Source organism: Hippocampus guttulatus, chromosome 18 (genome assembly GCF_054856545.1).
Source record: "Hippocampus guttulatus isolate MCC_2025c chromosome 18, RoL_Hgut_1.0, whole genome shotgun sequence".
NCBI lineage: Eukaryota > Metazoa > Chordata > Actinopteri > Syngnathiformes > Syngnathidae > Hippocampus > Hippocampus guttulatus.
Window position 1 is genome coordinate 9,589,704 of NC_141278.1, and position 22,341 is coordinate 9,612,044.

At 44.8% G+C, this 22,341-nt stretch overlaps 1 protein-coding gene across 5 annotated transcripts in view; it reads right to left on the reverse strand.

Annotated features, from left to right (window-relative positions):
• Positions 1–516: 516 nt before the first annotated feature.
• ripor2 (RHO family interacting cell polarization regulator 2) overlaps positions 517–22,341 on the reverse strand; it is a 34,487-nt gene continuing 12,662 nt past the window's right edge. For 3 of the 5 annotated variants that reach the window (XM_086136542.1, XM_086136541.1, XM_086136544.1), the window contains exons 2-23: positions 15,553–15,676; positions 13,204–13,365; positions 12,908–12,986; positions 12,766–12,789; positions 12,481–12,534; positions 10,729–10,878; positions 10,580–10,643; positions 10,399–10,442; positions 9,432–9,557; positions 8,924–9,072; positions 8,626–8,755; positions 7,521–7,902; positions 6,020–6,258; positions 5,723–5,928; positions 4,260–4,422; positions 4,007–4,139; positions 3,769–3,930; positions 2,608–2,766; positions 2,270–2,460; positions 2,080–2,163; positions 1,890–1,980; positions 517–1,732 (exon numbers count right to left, since the gene is read on the reverse strand). In XM_086136542.1, the coding sequence (XP_085992668.1) occupies positions 1,632–1,732; positions 1,890–1,980; positions 2,080–2,163; positions 2,270–2,460; positions 2,608–2,766; positions 3,769–3,930; positions 4,007–4,139; positions 4,260–4,422; positions 5,723–5,928; positions 6,020–6,258; positions 7,521–7,902; positions 8,626–8,755; positions 8,924–9,072; positions 9,432–9,557; positions 10,399–10,442; positions 10,580–10,643; positions 10,729–10,878; positions 12,481–12,534; positions 12,766–12,789; positions 12,908–12,986; positions 13,204–13,365; positions 15,553–15,676 (3,017 nt within the window). In that variant the 3' untranslated portion in view covers positions 517–1,631. Of the gene's footprint in view, positions 1,733–1,889; positions 1,981–2,079; positions 2,164–2,269; positions 2,461–2,607; positions 2,767–3,768; positions 3,931–4,006; positions 4,140–4,259; positions 4,423–5,722; positions 5,929–6,019; positions 6,259–7,520; positions 7,903–8,354; positions 8,496–8,625; positions 8,756–8,923; positions 9,073–9,431; positions 9,558–10,398; positions 10,443–10,579; positions 10,644–10,728; positions 10,879–12,480; positions 12,535–12,765; positions 12,790–12,907; positions 12,987–13,203; positions 13,366–15,552; positions 15,677–18,354; positions 18,649–22,341 lie in introns of those variants that run through there. The other 2 variants (XM_086136545.1, XM_086136543.1) reach the window with 2 other exon arrangements.

A 22,341-nucleotide genomic window follows, 5' to 3' on the forward strand; every position in this document is an offset into this window, starting at 1 on the left:
ACTGTCTCAGAATTGTTTGTTATCCATTCCTTTGTTGTGTGTTCACAAACACCCCCATAGAATTCATTTTGTAATTTCCTCGCTTGTTTTTTTTATTTTGGTGCATTATTTTCGCTTTTCTTTGTGTCAGTGAAGTGATCATGAATTTCCGTTTTTCAGAGGCTGTCTTTGAACGCCTCTCGAGTCGAACGAAAAGAGAGAAGGCACGTGTCTGTCGAGACTGTTAAAAGCATAAATAAAGTGTACGTTTAAAAAAAAAACACCACATCTCTCCTTTTTCGGAGCTGCAACGTGTATCTATATCTATTTGAGCTATATTAGCCTACTATCAAAATCTTTTCCCATTTTCAAAATTTTTTATAAAGCTCCAGGGAGCCACTAGATGTCGCTAAAGAGCCGCATGCGGCTCTGGAGCCGCGTGTTGCCGACCCCCGCACTAAGCAGTCGACCACCGGTGCTAAGTATAACTGCGCACGCTGAATAGCTAAAAAAAATATGCTCCATTGCTCATCATGCTGCGAGTATGCAAAAATAAACTTTATTGCAACCTGTAAAGAGCAAAGCAACCAGTGCCACCGACAGTGCAGTCACACAGACGACATAGAAATGACGCCATCTACAGACACGCATCCTCGCCTGCAACTGTTCGTCCAAACGTCGCGGGGTTCATTTCACTTGTCACTCCCCCCCCCCCCAAAAAAACAGCTGAAGAGCGAGAAAATACTGTCATGCTTATTTTGCGCATATCAAATTGAAACAAAGCACAGGGGAACAAAATGATCTCGAAAGTTCACACATTTACAAATGACATTATACAAAATACTTTTTTTTTTTTTTTTTTTAAATAGGAGCACTTGTTTCCAGGGAGCATTATGGCTTTTCAAGCAGGAGTTTTGTTTTGATTGTGCTTTCCTCGTCGGGCCAAAATGGAAGTCCAAGTTGAACATACATTCTCATTTCAAAAACAAAAATTTGTTATGGTCAGAATAAATCTCCGCAGTCATTAAGTGAATAGCTTTGTTATTTGTTAAGGAATATAAAGCGCCATCGCCACAATAATCATCTAATATTAAAAAAAATAATACTCAAATTAAATCAATAGAGGACATATTCTTTAATATTTTTAAAAAGTAAAGCACCAGATTAAGTACAGAACAAACGTAGAATCCATACACACCAAGTCCTCCGCACGTAACGCAGCGGGAGAAAATATTAATGCGAAGAATAAATAAAAATCACATTTCCATATAGAATTGCACTTGGAAAACGACACATATTGAAGAGGACCAAATCAAGTCACCCGCCACGCGGCGCCTTGCATTTTCCTGCACAAAAAAAAAAAAACCCCGAACGCATTGCAAGTCCGCACGTAACACTTTACAAACTTAAATATACAGACTGGCCGCGTGTTTACAAGTGCAAAATTGTGGTATCGAGAAAAAAAACAAAACAGTTGAGCTTTTACAGCCACAAGTGAAGACGTGAGCAAGTCGCGAGTGCCGTGTCCAGTGAACGATTGTGCTTTTCCAGTTGAACCCCAAAATATTCTTGTGGTTGTGTGCGCATGTTGTGGTGTGCAGAGATTCAGTTCACGAGATGTTAATTATCCCCCCCCCCCTCGTCCTGCCGTCTTAGAAGGCGGTGGTGACGGCGCTTCCCCGCCAAGTGCCCAAGCGAATCATTTCCCCCGGCACCGTGTCCAGTTGCTCGTAGGCCAGACGACCCTCCTCACCTGGATTGGGGGGGGGGGGGGGGGGGGAGAAGAAAAAAAGGTTTTAAAAACATTCACTGACAGCCATTTTACAGCATTTGGACTTTTGCAAGACCCAGAATATTGTGCTGAACGATTACGTGTCTCCCAAATGAAAGAATCGAGCCGACGGACTGACCGAACATGAGCAGCGTTTCGATGGCAACGTGTCGCAGCTCTTCGTCGGCTGAGTCGCACAGCGCCACCACAGCTCGGATGCTCTCCACTGCCTGCCCATCAAAAAAAAAAAAAAAAAGGAGGCACAATCTTTCAGGTTGCTGGGGCCAAATACGGGCAAGCAAAAATATTGGCGAGAGCCGTCCAGTAACCTGCAGGCAATTGAGCGCCGTACACGCCGCCCTCTGGCTGTGGACGCCCGCCTCCGACAGCGACTCGGTGTAACACTCCACCGCCTGGCGACGTGAAAACATTTTCGTGACGTTTACATCAACACATTATGGTTTGAAAACAAAACAAGAAAAAAAAAAGGAGATAATGTGAAAGGAAGCCACAAGTGACCTTGTTCCTAAAATGGGTGTGCGGCGCGGCGGCGGCGAGGTAATCGGCGGCCGCCTTGTTGACGGTTGCGTCATCGTGGAGGAGCAGTGAGGCCAGCGTCCTCAGGGTGGCGCTGTGAGGCCACAGGCCCCACGCTGGCACCTCCTCCAGAGGTGACGAGTCTCCGTTGCGCAACCTCTCTGCAAATGACTCTGGAAAAAAAAAATTGCTGTCATCGTTGCATTTTATTATACAATTGTAATAAAAAAAGAAATATTGATTTATTATCCAATTTTTTTTTCGACGTACACAAACGGGGGGGGGGGGGGGGGGGATAGGGATCTGTGACTCGGGCTCACCCTCGGCGGCCAAGTGCAGCAGGTGGGTCTCCATGTCGCGGACTTGACGTTGCGCCACGTACGCGTGGAACTGAAAAACGGTGACGACGTCCTGCCTCAGGCCGTTGCACTCGTGCAAGTCGTTTGCATCCACCATCTCGCGCACCACTAAAGGGATCACTGCAACGCAACAACGGGGACATAGGGGGGAAGTGACGGGGGGGGGGGGGCCCTTGGCATTTTTACACCAGCAAGTTTAAAAACAAAAAGTACATTTTGTAGAATGTTATTATTCCAAGAGCTTTTTTTTAAAGGCTCTATTCAAAGTATTTTTAAAGGTGTCAAAGTCAAGGCCTGGGGGCCAGATCTGGCCCCCCAAGTGATTTTATGTGGCCCGCAGGAGCAAATCATGTGTGTCGACGATCATGATTCTTGCTGAAATCTGGACCGAGATGTCAAATTGTTACGGGTAATAAATAACGTTGAGATTTTGCACCGGCCCGCCGAGGGAAGCCTCAACTCCGAAGTGGCCGACGACAAAAAATGAGTTTGACACCCCTGGTCTAAGGTACGAAAAGTTGTTTTTGAATATGAACAAATTTGTAGGGTGTTTTTTATTTTTTCAACATTGTCATTTCATGTGAAAGCAGGTTATCATTTTATGAAAACTAATTTCAAAGCTCGTAATTCTAATTTTGTGAGAAAAACGTCAAGGAAAAAAGTGCCAGCTTTAAAAGATGTTTTCAGTTGTTTTATAACCTTCAAAGTTTTTAAAAGGTTGTCTTTTTTTTTTTTTAGATAAATATTCTTAAAAATTGGTGCTCCTTTTGGATGAGTCTTCATTTAGCAAAAGTGGAAAATTATCTCCTTTACACCCCCCACCCCCCAGCGGTTGTCATTTACATTGGCAAGTTTACAAAAAGGTCAAAATTGTACACATTGTAAAAAGCGTCATTTGATCCATTTTTTCAAGTTTTCCAAGACCAGTGTAATGTGTCATCTTTGACGTGAACGTCATTCCCATTGTAAGGTTCAAAATCAGGATGTCTTCTCCCGCCCCCACAAAACAATTGTCAGCGTCATGAACAACAACTCAACATTTTGTAGCTCATCAGTAAAAGAAAAAGAAGAAAACCACGAAAGAACGTGGCCATAAGACACAAACGAGAACAAAATTGCGACCTGCTTGGCAACTCTGCGGGTATTTCTCCCTCAGCGTTCCCTGGTAGCGCCTCGTCATGTGACTGGCCACCCGGTCGAGCGCGGTGTGGAAGAGTCCCGCAGAGCCGCTGCACTCGGCCCACAGCGCCATCAGCCCGGCGCGCTCCGCCAGGCCCGGTGCCGCTGCAACGGAGACGGGAGCGTCAGGGCGCGGCGACAACGTGGCGGCAAACTCACCGGCGCGTGTGCGCGCGCGCACCTTGGGTGGGAGACGTGAGCGGCCCCGGGTGGTCCACGATGACCTCAGCCAGCCCCTCCACCAGCGCCGTCTGAGACGCCAACTTGAGGAGGAGGCCGCGACGGCGCCACGCGCTCACGCCGCCGCTCAAAACCTGCGCAAGCGGAAAAGTCCATTCGACGGCGTCACTCAAACTATTTCTTGATTTGAAATTGGAGCGGGTCGGCCCCAAAAATTGCATCGAGGCGCGTCTACGTGAGGTGGTCGGGCGTACCTGGACGAGTCGACAGCAGTAGCGCAGGTGCACGGCGAGGGCGGCGTCCAAGCTGTCGTTGGCGGTGGTGAGCGGCAGGGGGCTGCCGGCCACGCTGTTGCCGACCCCCGTGTCCTCCGTCAACGCCTCGCTCAGGTGGCCTCGCGCCTCCGCCTGCTGTCCTCTGTTCAAACGCAAAGTAAATAATGCGAAAACAAAAACCTAAAATGAGTAATTGGATGATTGACATATTTGAGAGAGCTTGCATCATTTCATCTTTCATCATTTCATCATTTCACTGTCTGATTTATTTTACGGAAATTTCTTGACACCGTATAAAAAATAATTGACATTTTCATCACTACAATTTATTGTGACGTATCTTTGCCAATTTTGGGGGATTGTGCAAAAGTTAATTTATGACACAGTGTATTATTTAGGGACTCTCTGTTAATGCGTTTCTATAATACCGTATTGGCCCGAATATAAGACGGTGTTTTTTTGCATTGAAATAAGACTGAAAAAGTGGGGGGTCGTCTTATATTTGGGGTCGAGACATTATACCCATTCGCGACGCTAGATGGCGCCAGATATCATTGAAGCGAATACTGAACATGACTCCCCAGGCCAAAGTCACGCAGAAGAAAAATAAAAAATAGCGGTAAGAAAGAAAAGAGAATAAAAGAAGAGATAACAGAAAATGGAGAAACGCAGCAACAATCTGGAGAAAAGTGGGTCGAAGATCGGCCAGGTTAACCGGCAGCTGAGAAGTTATGATGTCATTTACATTTCAAAAACCAGAAGCCATTCATTTACGAATGTGATTGCACTTTACATTTGAATGAGGCAAAATAACATACTTTTTCTCTCAAATATATTGTTATCATCATTTGTTTCAGATGTACTGTAATTATTTTCTGTATAAAAATGAATTTGATGTTCAAAAAGTCTTTTTTCAAACTTGAGTTTTGAAAAAGAGGGGGTCGTCTTATATTCGGGCCCATTGATCTCTGCATCTTCAATTTGTACAACTTATTGAACAGCGTAGCTTTTTAGTTGAATAAATTGAGGAATAGATTTATTTGTATACTTTGTGAATAATTTATGGAAAAAATTGCGATAATTTATGACATCAATTTATTTTATCTCTCAACCCTAAGTATATTTTCCTGAACAATTATTTTGGGGAGGAGTCATCTACTCAACAATTATTTTGGTTTGCTTGACTAATTTTCATTTGTACAATTTCTTTTTTTTACTGCAGATACATGGTTTCTATTTTTTATTCACTATGTAGTTTGATTCATTTCTTTTTATGGACACTTTTTATATTTCCTTAAATAATGAGTGGATGGTGCACTAATATACAGTACATCAAATAAAAAAGTGACAACTGTTTTGTTAATTGATTGATATTTGCAATTGTAACCTGTTGATGTTTGTGCATCAAAACAGGAGACCGAATCTGAACGTTTGAAGCTCACCCGATTCTGTTAGAATCGCTGTCGAATAGCGGCGACCTGTGCGGCGGCGGCGGCGCAGCCAGAACGACGGCGGCGGCGGCGGCAGCGTCGTCGCCAGTGTCGTCGTCGTCAAAATCGGACGTGTTCAGGAAGTCGAAACTCTCCAGCGCGCTTTCCACTGTCAGGCTGAGGCTGGACGAGCGGCTCCTGTGGCCCGGCAGGCGGCACTGAGGACGCCAAGTATTGGGTGGAGACATTCGGTGTGAGGGCGGCATTATTCAAAGGAGAGGGCGGGGCTAGCGAACATGAGCCGGTCACCTTCAAGAGGTCCTCCAGCCGCATGACTTCCTGCTCCAGGTCCTGCAGCTCTCGGCATCGGTGCGTCAGCGTCTCCAGCGTCAGCAGCAGGCCGTGGATGGCGTCCTCCAGGCCGCCCTCCGCCAGCAGCCCGTGGCCCACCTCCACGTTGCCGCCGCCCTCGTCGTCCGCCTCCGACGACGTCGTCAGCTGCTTGACCAGCTGCCGCGTCAGGTTGCCGCCTTTGTCGTCGTCGTCGTCTGTGGTGATTCATACTCAGTAACTATTTTTGTGATGGCAAAATCATCTTGGGGACTTTTGGATTTGTGGAAGATTGTTTATCTGAAATTGTCATAAGGATATACCGTATTGGCCCGAATATAAGACGGTGTTTTTTGCATTGAAATAAGACTGAAAAAGTGGGGGTCGTCTTATATTCGAGGTCTAGACATTATACCCATTCACGACGCTAGATATCATTGAAGCGAATGCTGAACTTGACTCCCCAGGCCAAAGCAAACCGCTGTCACGAATAATAATAAAATAAAAATAGCGGTAGCACGAAGAAGAAAAATAAAAAATAGCGGTAAAAAAGAAAAGAAAATAATAGAAGAGATAACAGAAAATGGAGAAACGTAGCGACAAAAGTGGGTCGAAGATCGGCCAGGTTAACCGGCAGCTGAGGAGAAATTATGATGTCATTTACATTTCAAAAACCAGATGCCATTTATTTATGAATGTGATTGCACTTTAGTTTACATTTTTTAAATGTTCAGATATTAAGATTTGAATGAGGCAAAATATAACATGCTTTTTCTCTCAAATATATTGTTAGAATCATTTGTTTCAGATGTACGGTCATTATTTTCTTTATCAAAATTTATTTGGTGTTCAAAAAGTCTTTTTTCAAACTTGAGTCTTGAAAAAGAAGGGGTCGTCTAATAATCAGGACCGTCTTATATTCGGGCCAATACGGTAAATGATATATATAATTTTAGATGAATTGTCATTTTAGAAGAATAAAGAAAAGTAGAATTTATTTCACATTTTATGGTCAAAAGTTCTTGACAAAAAAAGTTAAATCGGTGTCTGATATCAAAAAGTTGACATCAGGAAAAAGCCATTTGACCCAAAAAGTTTGTGACAGATTTTGGGGGCGGAGCAAAGGAAATGATTTCATAAAATTTCACAAGACGTGTAAAGGAAAACTATTGTCCCTTTACGATAAAATTATACAGTAAAAATTATTTTACAAGGAAAAAAAAGTTGTAATTACGTACTTTAAAAAAATAAACGGATAAGCGGCGGTAAATGAATGGATGGGAATATATTTTCTGAGAACAGACTTGACAGTTCATTCTTAGAAAACAGATTTTTTTTTCCATTTACCTGAGAGTTTTTGCAATTTTATGTCCCCCCCCCCGCAAAAAACGTCATTATTTTGAAAACAATCAACAAAGACAAACTAGAGCTGCAAAACGTTCAAATGAACTTCAAGTCAAACGCGCCAAAGTGTTGCGACCTTGTTCCAACTGGACGGGCTTGAGGTGCTCGGCGTGGTCCAGGAAGACGTCCTCGGGCGAGACGGCGGGCGTGCGCCCGTTGCGTTGGGACTCGGTGCGTTCCCATTCCGAGTCCTCCAGGCTGCCGCTCGTCCCGCTATCCGTCTCGCCGCCGCCACCGCCGCCTTCCTCGTCCTCCTCGGCGATGGAGCCCTCCCGCAGCCTGGAGGGCGAGGCGGACGCATCCGTGTCCGGCGGCGTGACGGTGATATCTGGGTTGGACGGCGCCGGGGAGTGCGAGCTGGGCGCCGGGCTTGGGCTGGAGATGTCCGAGAAGGCGAATGACAGACGCTTGCATTCCGACGCGCTGCCATTTTCAAACACGTCGTCTGGGAGTGTTGACTGATGATGGCAGGGGGGGAGGGGGGGTGGGGGTGGGAGTCAGAAGTTGTCAATTTAAGAATAAATAAATAAGTTGTTTTATGACAAGTTGCCCCTTTAAGAGGAAAAGGGAAACTACACCAGGGAACAAAATAATACCCATGGGAAATTTTTATAAAATAATTGTAATAATTATTTATTTTTGTAATATGAGTTACAGATTACCCCCCCTCCCCCCAAAAAATATTTGTATGAAGACCGATTCAATTTAAACAGTTTTAGTCAATATTTGCATGCATTTAACTTTTTTTGTTGTTGTTGTTAAAGAGGACAACTTTGCAAGAACAGCAAAAGCGAAAGGACGAAATGAGGAAATGGCAGCCACTTGGAAAGCCCATGCAGACACATTTCAAACATGGAGGAAAGTCAGTCAGCAAGGTTCGCGTTGGGGAGGGGCCATGCCACGCACTCACGTAGACCTCCAGGCTGGCCTTGGGCCTGGGCGCCGACAGTTCGCCGAAGGAGCGGGCGTGCCGGAAGGCTTCCAGCAGGGCGCCGCCGAGCGCGTGCAGAAAGGACTGGCGTTGGTGCTCGGCAGGGGGGCGGCGCCGCGTCTTTGCGCGCACGGTTGAGGGTGGGCAAGGTTAGTTTGGGAAGGCAGGCAGGCGGGTGGTGGCACGAGGTGACGGCATACTCGACACACAATTAAGTGACGCGACGTTGGCGGGCGATGGCGCTACTCACGAAGAAGGAGGCGTCCTGGAAGGTGGGCGTCTCGGGCGTGCCCTGGCTGTAGACGGACACTCGCCGTTGCAGCGCCGCCGCCTTGCTCACGTTGCCCGATGACAGCGTCAGGTCCTCCGCGTCGAAGGGGCTGGCGAGACACACCAACGTCACCGACCGCGAGGGAGCAAACGGGCGAGCGGGGAAGGGACACTGGGACACTTGATTAGGCACCCCGGAATTCAAATTGTGTCTTCACAAAAATGATTGCAGCGGCACTGAGAACACACTGACGTGAAGAGTTGAGCCGCCGACTTACAACCAGGTGACCTCCAGGTTGAGCTTGATGGTGGCCAGGTCGTTGACGTCCACGGCCACCACCTGCGGCATGGCGGTGAACAGCTCCTTGGTCTCGCAGATGATGCTCCCCACCAGCAGGTGGGTGGCCAGCCCCTTCAGCTCCGTCACCTGAGGCCACGCGCAAAAATTATGCGGTCAACCTTTGCAAACGAGCGGGGGGATACAGCGGCATCCCCGCTTTTACAATCCGCAAGTTGCCAAAGCTTACATTACATAGGGACTTGTAATTGCGCACATGTGCCACAAGGTGGCAGCAAAACACAAAACGTTGCTGAGTCCATGTTGTATCAACACAAACAAAGTGACTTCACCCCGAGAGAACATTGCTGGAATTTGGCCTTCTAAATATTATGTACATATACCTATATGGAGGGGGGGGGGGGGGGGGGGTCGCTACTTCGCAGATTTTCGTTTATCACGGGTGGTTTTGGTCCCCATTAACCGCGATAAATGAGGGATTACTGTACCTTGATGTTGATGAAGTCGCTGATGAGCGGCATGAAGACCATCCCGTCGCCATCCCAACTCTGGCGGGAGTTCACCTCGATCCGGCCCTTCAGCTTCCACCGCTGACGGCCGTAGCGCATGAAGATCTGCGAGTGTCACAGACAGCGCCCAGTGAACACATGCATCCGCAATTCGGGAAGAAGAGAAACTAAACGCAGCGACGCCTCAACAGCCCATTTCCTTTTGTACTCAAATGCAGTGTTAAAAATAAAAAATGACCATATTTTTTAATAAAAAAAATGGTGCTCAGTTATGAAAACATTCACTTAATTTCTTGTTAGATTTTTTTCATTATAAGTTTGATTCTGTACTTATTTTAACTTTTCTTTGATTTATCATTCAAATATTTATTCATTCATTCATTCATTTTCCGAACCGCTTGATCCTCACTAGGGTCGCGGGGGGTGCTGGAGCCTATCCCAGCCGTCTTCGGGCAGTAGGCGGGGGACACCCTGAATCGGTTGCCAGCCAATCGCAGTTCAAATATTTAATGGCAAACTATATTATAAGCAATCTCAAATATTGAATTCATTTTGTTTATAGATTTAAGATTTTTTTTTTAAACATCAAATGTTCCACTGACCTCGATTTATACTGCATACATTGTGTCTGTATTTTTAATACCCTCAACATTTTCATTATTACTGTATTTAAAAATGATTCCCAATTTCTTGAATTTGAATCGATGATACATTTTGAATTAGAATGAAGTTCAAATCATTTCCACCCAGTTTATCTTACATAAATTAATCTAAATTTCTGTACATTTATCATGCTTTAAAAAAAAAAAAAACACCCTACATTTCTATATTCTATTTTTCCCCCCATATTATCGTACATTACAAAGTATCTACTATATATATAGACTTTTGTTTTAAATCACACTGACCTTGTATTCTTAAAAAAAGAATAATAATAACAACTTACCTCATACTGGTCTCCCGGACAGAGACGAGCAAAGCCTGCCAAACCTGACGGAGGGGGAAGGGGGGAGACATTTTGACTTTCCTGGGCTCAAACACCGACGACAAATCGGAGGACGGCCTCAATTTCAAGCAACAACCACCACTTGCGGCCAGCAGAAAAAGTTCCAGCCGCTGACGCTCACCTTTCATCTTGATGTGAAATTCCCCGAGTAGGTTCTCCAGATCGCTCTCAAAGGCGCTCATTTTCTGAAAAAGACAAGCGGCATCAAATCGCGCTATGGCGCTTGTGGGGGGCGGGGGGGGGGGGAGTTCTTGGTCGCGAGAGGCACACCTCGGTGTATTCTTTGTAGCGCCGGTTGACCTCAGCGATGCTTTCCTTGGTGGCCTTGGTGGAGGGCGAGCAGGTGAAGGCCTGCTTCATGCGGCTGGCTCCGTCCCGCAGGCGACTCTGGATGCAGAAGGCCTCGTACAACTCGTCCACCTGCGCGCAACACACACAAATAATAAGACACATTGGTTCAGACACACACAGAAAAAAAACAATACACAGACATGAGAGAGTGGAAGTCGCCATTGGGCGCTAATGGCGTTCAAGATGGGAGCAGACATCAAAACAGACGCGCTTTGCAGATTCTCTCTTTCACACACACAAGTTTCTGATTGGCCAGTCATGTCTCATGCCAGCTGGCAAATGAAAATGAGCATTTGAACGAAATATGATTTATGTAAAACAATGGGACCTTAATTTACATTTTCTATGGACATCTTTCTTCATTTTGTCTTTTTAAAAAAAATCAAACTGAAATCGAGATGAACATTTTACGATATTTGCAAAGTAAAAAAAATGGGATCTTATGGAGATTTACTCATGTATATTTTTTCCAATTAAAAAATGTCATTTTACTATTCCGTTGAATGCCTTTTGATATTTTATATTTTGATGCAAAATTGGGATTTTTCTTTTTTTTATGCAGAAGTGAGTTTCTGTATTTTTTTTTTTTAGTACATCAGATTATTTTGTAAAAGGTAGGATTTTACTTTGGAGTTTTAAAATAACATTTGCATTATATTTTTGGGATAATAGTTTCAGTTTTTAAAAATGAAGTTACAACTTGAAGTAAATCACCTTTGACGTATTTATGACTTCAATGAAATTCCGTTTCACAGTTCTGCAAAAAGTGTAAAAATGTGGTTTCCTTCCCTCTTATTTGTAATGATTAAAAATTTGATTTGTTTTACATTTATGGCAGATTACATTGGTGATTTTTCGATGCATTCTAAATTCTTGTGATTTAAAATGATGTCCTGTCAATGTAAAAACTTAAATTGTTATGTGCTAATGTCATTTTTGTTTATTTATTATTTATTGATTTTTACACATTGCGTTTTTTTTGCAATTAGACCAGAAAGCATCCTGTCGTGTCACTTTTCTTGAACTCCTTCATTTTGTATAACATTTGAAGGTTCATGACCTTCTGAGCAAAACTTAATACGTGAATTGTGATTCTATTTTCGGGCGCCGCCAAGAACAGAGAAAGCTTCATTCGCAGGCTTCGCAAAGCATTTGTTTGTTTTAACACCGGCTGGGCTCTTATTGAGGCCCTCTGCCCCCCTTCCCACACACACACACACACACACACACACACACACATTCCTCAAAGCGCCTCAAGTGCTGACCCACATCCACAGGAAGCACGCGTGTGTGTTTTTTATTGTCCGCCGGGCGCTTATGAACGTATTAAAGGTGGCCCGCTAGATGTCACTCGGCGGATGAGGCGGCCTGCTGGTAACCACGGCAACCCCGAGAGCAGCATGCGTGCGCTGCCGTCACGTGTGATTGGACGCGCGGGGACAGCCACACGCGAGATCATTTGCGTCACCCTGAAGATGACAAACGCAAAAGACTACTTTGCAACCTCAGCCGGAGTATTTATTTATTTTTTAATCTTGACCGACAGGACTTGGCGTCCCGATTTTCCTTTTCGGTCAAGTGGAGCGCACTTTGAATTGACTTTAAATGGGGTACAGGGATTTCATTTTGTGTATGTTTTTGTTTGTTCCATGGCATGGATTGCTCGTTTACCTTGCTGATGTGAAACTCGAGCCGTCTCATGTACCTCTCGATGGCTTTGATTTGCTGCAAAGACAAATAAGGGGAAGTGCACGTGACACACCTTGGCTCGCTGCGAAAACATCCAATGGGTATTTAGACGAAAAGCTAAACATGTCATTTGACAAAAATGGCCGCAGAGGTGTACATATACTTAAAATCCTTGCGGAGCTTCTCCCTCTTTCAAAACCTGCCCTGTATTTATTATTCCTCATATGATGTCAACATTTTTTTTTTCGACAGCATGTCCTCACTCACCTTGTCCAGATCGTAGAGAACGCCCTGCACAAAAGGAAACAAACGGAAAAGAACACTCCGTTATTACAGGATTAGCTTTTCATTTTTAGTCCTTGTGCCCATGAGTCACGCCGGGCGGCCATCTTGATTTTCTCGCACTCACCAGACGCGAGTTCCTCTTCATGTCCTTCATGAGCAATGTCAGTTTGTCCAACTCTGCCTGGTGTACCTCCAGATACTCGCTTAGTGCCCAAAAAAAAAAGAAAAAGAAAAACAATGTCTGTTAGCTTAATGCTAACACATAATGTAAAGCGTCATTCACTGGCTAACGGTACTACACTGAAGGTGTGCAACTCTGAATTGTGCTTAGAAAAAAAAAGACCCTGCTTAAACGACTGGTATGAAGCAGTGAGCGCCAGAGACGAAGCACAAATTAGCGCGGAAACACTTTCCACTCACTCCAGGCCTCGTTTGAGTGCGATGTAGACGTCCTCCAGTCTTTGCGGTTGAGGCTCTCTGGAGCCGCCGCTGCCGCCGCCCTTGTGACCGGACAGGTGAGGCCTCTTGGGCTTGGACGCCGGCTTCTTCTGTGCCACCGAGTTGGCCATGAAGGAGTTACACCTATGGGTAAAAACACGCGCTCATGGGAAGCCATTTGGCTGGGTGTGCCTAATCAAGCGTCCAGTGGAGTTGTGCTCATTCATCATGAATTCATCACATTGGAAAACTTCTCCGGCTCAAACTTGGTAGTTGTTCAGGTCCTACATTATTCATTTTGACAAACAACACACCCACACACGCCGTCGTCCGCTATGACCCCGATGCGGTGATTTCACTGGATCTCCGTGTGAATAATTGAAGCTGGCGAAGAGTGTGCTGCCGATAAACGGGCTGCGGGTGATGGGCAAATATAAGGGCCGCATGGCAAAGAAGAGTTGTGGGACAGTTTTCAACCAAATTAATGAAGGTCTACTCGGTTCTTTACATGCAAGCGATTTACAAGATCTCTGTGTGAAAGAGGCTCATTGGGAACAGCACCTCATCTGCTGCCCAAACAGGCTACAATAGAAATGTGAACAATATGAACCCTGCACAGCAAAGGTGGGATGTGGAATGGTTTTTCACAAAAAAAAAAAAAAAAAAAAAAAAAAATACCCTGAGGCACATTAGCTTCTTGCATACTATTTGCAGGTTCTCTGTGAGAAAGAGGCTAATTGAAGCGAGCGACAAGTATTTGGCCAAAACGGGCTGCGGTGGGTGCAGGATCTCTCTGGATGACTAACTGAGGCCAGTGATGAGTGCGCCACCTAAACGGGAGGTGGTTGCGGGACTGTTTTTAAGCCCAAAATGATATTATGATGCGTATAGTATTGGCATAGCAGCCACGGCTTCGTGTTTTTCCAACACGCAACATTTGCTACACTGCCGAAGCGCAAGTTCCTTAGCCATGCCGTGAACAACAACAGTGCAGCTAAGCCAACTTTTTCAGTTCCTGAAAAGATGTTAAATTATTTATGTCGCACGTTCCTAAAAAGAAGAGCTGTTGTACATTATTAAGTATACAAGACTGTCGATGGGTGGCCTGCGCATGCGTGCAGCCCTGTGTCATGTGCATGTGTGCGGACTGCCAAGTAGTATACGTGCGTGAGATCCACGATGTGAGCTCATGCAGTGACCCCCCCTTAAGGCTGCCCTACATTTGAGGTAGCACAAACCGACTGGCGCGCGCATCAGCGCTGCCGTGTTCCAACCAGTTTGCGGCGTCAGATTGGCGCTCCTCGCCGCTTAAGGAAATGTCAGCTAAACGAGTGCGAGGGCAGCGCGAGACGAGCGTGACCTAAAAATGGGACGATGGGAGGAAGGCACGCCTGTTTTTCATACGTGCAGATCACAACTCTTAATACTTTTTGTTTTGTAATAAGAGTCGAATCTGCTGCAGCTCTGTCTGATTTTGGAAAATAAATTATCCAGTGGGCCAATTATGGGCGCTGATATTCTAAATTTTGATGACTATCGCTGCTGGTAGCTACTTTAAGTTGGCCTCTATTTTCATGAATACAAGGAGTACTCAAACAGACATTGACACTTTAATTTGAAAGTAAATTATAATCAAGCGTCTTTTTTTTTTTAAGAGTTCAACATATTTTTGTGACACGTAGAAATCAAATTTGGTGTTCCTTGTGGGAGTTCGCCGATTTCATAAATGTAACATTGGTCTTATTTTAAGGTATTGCTTAATTGTGGAAGCTGTCGATACACCAACCGCTGATACTTGAGGCAAAAAAATAAAAATAAAATCTGACAATTCCTCCTTTCGGTGAGAGTTGGCACATCATCTGCGTCACGAAGAAATGTCTTAGTTCACAATATTTTGTTATTGTTTTCAATGAAAGTTTAGATTTCAAAAGTACTAGTGGTAACGGAACTCAGTATTGGTGAGTACTCAAAGAGTCAATACTTGGACAAGTATCGGTACTGGTCTGAATAAAAGCGGCATGGAAGATCCCAACTTTAGATGTCAAAACTGTTCTGTGGGTGCTGGTGGTTTGTTCCCCCCACCCCCTCTTGTGGTTCAAGAGCCAAAGTGGTTCTTGAAGGATTTAAGATTGCCAACCCCTAATTGGAAGGACATTAATCAAGATTGAGTTTGAGATTTGCGTTGAGATTTGGTTTTGAGTCTTTTGGCAACACCTGAGTCCCTCCTCACTCAACTTCGCCGAACAGGTAGCGATCGTTCCCTTCCTCGAACCTGTCGATATTCAGTAATCGTCATCCCAAATCGCCGATTATCGGCGGCGCGGGCCTTACCGCGAGCGTCGCTCCTGCAGCGTGCTGAAGCCGGCGAAGGACTGACTCCGAATGATCCCGTTGGGCCCTCCCGGGGAGTGCGTCCCACTGGCCGCCATGATCTCCGGGATGCGCGCCGACACACCTGCATCATCAGATGGTGGAGGGGTGGGGGGGAGAAACTAGTTTTAGGAGGTTGGCACTCAGCCATCATGACCTTTCCCAGCTGCAAACACGCCATCTGTGAAACGTGACTCCCATCACTCAGCCGACATGTGTACTTTGTACATATTTCTCGGTCGTGCTAATTGGTGAGACCGAGCAGAAAACATTCCAAGAATACGGCAAAAGATGTTTCGCCATTACCTAATCGTCTCCTTCTATAAATAAGACACCTCTTTATAAAAATCGGCCAGTCTGGATTTAGCAGCAGCTTGTCAAAAGCGCCACTATTTTAAGAAAGTGCAACACGAAGCCGCTGATGCTGGAGGGAATATGCAGAAAATAGATGCGAGACTTCAAGCTCGCCTTGCACCGATGAACCCTGTAAGGGTTTGTATCTTGAGGAATATCCGAGAAGGATTTAATAGTTGGACTCGTTTTGCAATGAGTCGTCAATTTTCTCGATTACTCTTTTGAGGAAACTCGATGACGATTGAGTATCCTGTAACAAATGCGATCATGAGTAATTCAAAGTCCGGTATTAGCGTTAGCTCGGTTTCAGAAACGTTGCTCTTTCTTTGTTAGCATTACGCTTTGCTAAAAATAAAAAATGAAAAAAATGACAATTAAAATCCAGACCTTGCCTCCGCACTCGAATGCTGCGAATGTTTCTGCTCATAGTGTAGAGCGAAAAATGGATGCTACGCCATCCGCGGTGCGCTATGAGGCGCTAACCAACAGCTAGCTTGCCCGCTAACAGGCTTCTGGGCGCCACTTCTTTGCTTGAGGAATTTGAAAAATGACAAGGGAAGATGCACTTTCTGCGTAGCTAGCTAAACGCAATTCGATAAACTCACTCTCTAGTCTTCAGGGTCTATTTTTTTTCTTAGGTCTATTTTCTTCTTCTTATTTTGACCGTGACATCATTTGCTTTTTTACTATCACTGTGCGGTAACCAAGGAAATTTATGTTGGCCGGTTGTTGTGAAGTTTGGAACACAAAGCAAAAAAGAAAAAAAACAAACAACTGAGCACCGTCTTCTAACCTAAAACACCACTCCATGTTATATAATGTCATCTAATCTAAAATGTTAAAAACAATATAGTGGGGGCGGGGGGGGGGGGGTGCAAACGATGAAATGAGAAACAGAAAGGAGGGGTCAAGTCAAGAATTTCCGCAGACAGTTGCTATCTGCGAAAATTCTTGACTTGTGCAAGACGTCTCCGGCTGCCCGGTTTCTGATCTATATGAAAGAGGTTCCCTGTGATTCTGCCCCCGAATCAACCGCCATCTGCGAGGTCTCGTTGGGCTGCTATTGTTAGCCGGGACAGTTTTGGTCACCGGCCTTTTGTCCTCCGTTCTGGCGGACAAACAAGGCCGGCGGCGTGTTGTCTCTTTGTGCCGGACCGAAAGGAGATGCTCTCGGGATGCGCTAACGTGGAGGTTGTCGTCCCACTGCGTTTTTGGGGGGTTTGCATGAGGGCAAAACCATTGCAAAAAAACATTGCAGCGGCCTGCTGACAGGAAGGAGAACAAAGGCCAGCGGGATTTTCAGTGGTTTTGGAAAAGGCCGACCACATAGCAGGGGTGCCGTAATCAAGGCTGATTCCTGCGCTTGTTTGGTAGACTAATGTCTTATGACAATTTTGTGGGTCCTGAAGGCACATCAGCGCTGGACTCTATTGCGCTACGGTAACCCACACGCAAACAGAAGAGGTTTCCTTGACGTGACAGACCAAAAATACATTTTTAAAAAATTATCTGCCTTTACGGCAGTTTTAAGGCATGTGAGCTGATCTTTCAAGACCCACAAAATACTGTCTTCGGTGACAAAGTATAGACGTTCTTCTTCTGCCATCACCCATTGCTGCCATTCTTCTTCGCACAGACATACTGTGGGGTAGCCTCAATTCCAAAGTCAAGTGCACAGCGGCAGTCTGTTCAAAGATTTTGCTCCAAGTGAAAGCCAAACGTGGAAGATGACCAAGTCTAACGTAAACATTTTCTAAAAACTGCACTACCTACCTATCCACGAGCCAAGAGGATCTAATCACTTAAGGAAAACCAAGGCTGATAACATGATAAGCTGTCCACTGTAGTGACCGCTGTCCCTGAAAGGGTTAACGGAAAATACACAACGAGAATACATTGATTCTTTTTTTTTTTTTTAAATATGGCTTTATAGTACACAGATGAACTCGGTACCACTTTGTGTTGAAAGCAATTCACTTAAAAGTCACAACAAGGGTGACTTTTAAGTGAATTGTGCATTTGACTGTTTGTGCAGTTCAGAAGAAAACAAAACAAAACGGGTGACTCTGAAGGTTGTGATTGAGACTCCTTTTTGGGCTCGCCAGACAAAGCAAATCTCAAGAAGAAAAAGACCCAGCGAAGACAGAAAATTACATTGTTGCGTTGACTTCACCCCTCAATCCGGTGCCAATTCTAGGAAAACTGACAAAAGGTTTCAAAATGTTTTTGTTCCCAGGCGGCAATGAAAGGGGGCAATACGTGACGAGCACACGCTGAGGTGTGACATCGCTTACTTTTGTCGTCAGCTTGCGTCGCTTGCTAAACCAACATTTGTCTTCCTTGAGGAAGTTTCCGTTTCCTTTGTGGCTGGACACACACAAAAAAAAAAAGAAAAGCCATTGTCGTCACCTCTAAGAGGTGACGTCTCCATTGACAGCAGTTGTGTGTCCTCGCGTCTTTCCATTTTTGGCGGCTCCGGTCAGCGGCGCAGGCGAGCACGTGTCGGGAAATTGTTGTATTATTAAACGCCGGCCTGCTGTCGTCCTCAAACGAGCTCCTCTCGGGATGTTTACGTAAGCAAAATCCTGACTCATCACGAACGGCCTTAATTCAGTGTTGGGTCTCTGGCAAATTTCCCACACACAAAAAAAGAAGAAAAAAAACTTTCCATACACCATTTTGACAAAATTATTCAGATTTCATGAATTTTCCAAGTGATCAATGGAATACGAAATCGGAGGAATTGATTCTAAAAGGATTTGTTTGTGAAAGCTCTAATATACAGCATCATAAAATTTTGGTGGTTGAGTGCACCAAAGCAATGAATCACAAGAATGTGCGTGCGCATCTTTTACATAACCTGCCTACTCCCATTTTGTCCCCGGTTGCCATGGCACGGCTAATTCATACAGGCAGCAAGAATTAGCTCCCCCATTGTCACGCACACTCTCAAACACACACATTCAGGATTATTTAAGTTTGGTAACATCGCTGTCGGCCCACGGTCACGCATCCCAAAGCGACAGCGACCACTCGCCAATCACATTCGGCAAATACACCAAGACAAAAAAAAACTAACAACAAAATCTAATAAAAGCTCAACTAAAATAAAGCATGAAAAAACAATAGCTCCTAAGCTAACAAACCCCCTCCAAAAACTCTAAAATCCTAACCCTGCCACTCTCAGTGATGCTAATTCCAATGCTAACGTTAAACTGCGTGCCTGATGTCGTTTTTGTTTGACAGTTTGAGTCGTCTTCGTTGATTGGGAGCCACCAGACGACGACTTCTACTCTCAGAGATGCTAACTACAGTCGGAACTATCATTCAAATTTGAAACCGTAATGCTCGCCGTTTCAGCGGTCAGAAATTTCAACCCGACTTCTGCCGTTTGCGACCTGCGCAACACACACCAGACCAGATAGACGCCAAAAACGCAACGACTCTCAGAGACAACTGCGCTAGTGACAGGAATTCAAATTTTAAACCGTAAACTAAACAACTTCATCAACCGTTTGCGTCTTCTTTGTCTTCGCTGAAACAGATTTTTGTCAGATTAATCGGTGTTCCGCCATCTGCTTTGTTCCTACGTCCGACCACTTTTTCATCGTCTGCGGGCGCGTCGTGCCTGCATTTTTGCCTCCCAATTTCATTGAAAATCCTCTTTTCTCGCGAGTGAAAACGATCCGCGGAATGGATGCGGTGTTTTTCCTTCTTGAGCCAACCTGTGAAAACATCTCACGCCCCCCCAAACAGCTACAAACCACCCTCGCGCCTCGTTCAAGAGCGTCTAAGGATGCCATTGTGCAGCGCCGCCCAAAGGCTTGAATGGACTGACTGGCAGCCGCATTCAGCGGCATGAAAGGCCGCCGGCCGATGGGAACGCCGAACGGGAACGTGCGACGAGTCGCCTTTGTCGCTCTCAGGGCGATGGGGTGGCGTCGCTCGCACAGCTCGAAACGCCATCTTTGTTTGGCCAGCATGGGAAAATGGACTAGTGGGTGCCATAGCTGGAGGGTGCACTACATGGTGTGTGTTCGAGGGTATAATTGAAACATTAAGGGTGGAATCAATATCGTATTGATGCAATATTAAGTATATGCGACACCAGGGTTGAGTTATTTTCCCTAAATCACTGAGAGTTTGTGTTTTTGCAGGCGAGAGGTCAGAAACCGGTCACGTTTGGATATCATGGCCGATAACGGTCACCTTTTTTAGATGATCAGTATTGGCATCGGTATCCTTAATTTTTAAAGGTCAAAACGGCAAAATAACATCCCAAGGAAGTACAAAGATAGTGCCAACCTGAAACATTTTAAGAGTTTTTTTTATTTTTTTGAAGGCACAGTGGAGATCATTCCCCTCCCCCGACATGTGTCTGCAATTGTGGCCCTGTTTTAATTATAGGTCACGGGCAGCCTGATGGGCCCGCACGGCATTAAGTGCAGGCGACGTGCTGCTGGCATTTCAAAGGCGCAGATGAGCAGATTAAGCCAGGCGTGGCCTGACTGCGATTTATATTCTGGCTGCTGCCGATGATGATGATGATGACATTGTCGCCAGGCGTGCGATTGCGCCACCCATGATTTTTGGAGCTGGAGACAAAGTACAGTAGATGCCCCCCGCCGACCCCCCAAAAAAAGAAAAAGCCACATGCGGTGCGGCTCCCCACTGGTGGAAAGATCAGCATCTGTGCTGGAATGCAGCTACTACGCAAACAAGGATCAACGCTGTTGTTTCAGCGCCATTTTTTTTTTTTTTTTTTGCAGGAGAACACAAACATTCCTTTGACTGATAGCGGCGACCGCTTCTGTGATGAGAGCTAGCGGTGTGTCCGACGACCATGGGAAACCAGACCGTTAGCATTCCCGCTAGGAGCTATGTAAGAAATTGCTACAGTGTTAGCTTGTAGCATAATTTTCTTTAATTGTCATTGAGTCGATTCTCAATCATCCAGGTCAAATTGCCGAGGTTAAGTCAAGGGCGACTGCGGTTCTCTCGCTTGTTGAATTTGTGGTTTCTTTCAGAAAACTTAAAAAAAATGACGCGGGGCAACTTTGTCAATTGCCTTGGGTTGTATTCGTCACTCAAAGCAAGTGCAACAAAAATACTCCATCGACAGCAGGCGGTGGAGTATTTTTGTCCGAACTAGTGACCTGTAAGTGGCATTGATGTCCAATGTCTTCCATTAATCTTCTTCCACACACAATGTAAAAAAAAAAAATTGCAATACAATCACAAATAATTCTTTTTTTTTTTTAATCGTATGAAATTTCTGATGCGAAGAAGACGCTATACGTCTGTTAGTATTTGATCAACTTTACATTCAACATTCGATTCTGTATTTACTCCTATTCATCATTTCGCATGCTCTGGACATTTTCTTCCACATAGTAAAAAAAAATAAAAAATCCCTTGTACGCAACACTGTTTCATCCAGCTGCCGCAAAGGGGAAGAAAACAACCAAAACAGACGGATTATGATCTTAGGCTGCTTAAAAAAAAAAACCCGCTTACGGCGCTCGCATGGCGGCCAGCTGCTACCCACCAGAGGTGCGCCTCCAAGTATCATGTGACGCCGGCGCGCAGCATGTGCCATGTGCTGCATGCCAGGGCAACCACACCCCGCTCTGCCGCCACCCGCCCCCACCACCGAGCTAACATACTGTACACACTGTCATATACGGTACTGTAATGGCGAGTTGCGGGAAGAATTTGTGAGCAAAAGTTAAAATTCGGCCTTGGCGAAGGCAGCAGAACTTCACAGTTATGCGATGTCGTTTTAGCATATTGTTGAGTTTGCTATTCTGTGTTGAGACAATAAGATGATGGGCTGGAGTCAACGTTATTCCAAAATAACTCAAACTAAGATTTGAAAAAAGATTTTCTGGAACCAAATTAAATGAAAAAAAAATGCATTCAAAAATCAAAAACTAACCAAAACAACATCATGCGTTCATAAAAACAAACGAGATTTCTAGCGATAAAGTCCTTCGCTTTTGCATTTGTCAATATCATACACACGCTTTCTCGGGTTCAGTTTAAATGTACTTTTCCCGCCAGTTGTTTGAAAATTCAAGTTTATTTTATGACACGATACTTTGCGTTTTTTTCTAATCCTGCAATCAACAAACATTCCATTTACTTAAAAAAAAGAAGCTAAAATTAATAAAAGTAAAATTTCAAAACTTCAAGCAAACAAATTTGCTACTGGATAAAACAAACTGAATTTAAAAAACAAAAAACAAAACAGTCACCACAAAATAAAAATTAACTACTATAATGAAACATCCCGACCTCTTTTCACCCAGACTGGAGTGATTCATTCACTTTGACATCAGTTTACAAGGTACAAAACCCTTGATTTCAGAAAATAAATAAATAAATAAATAAATA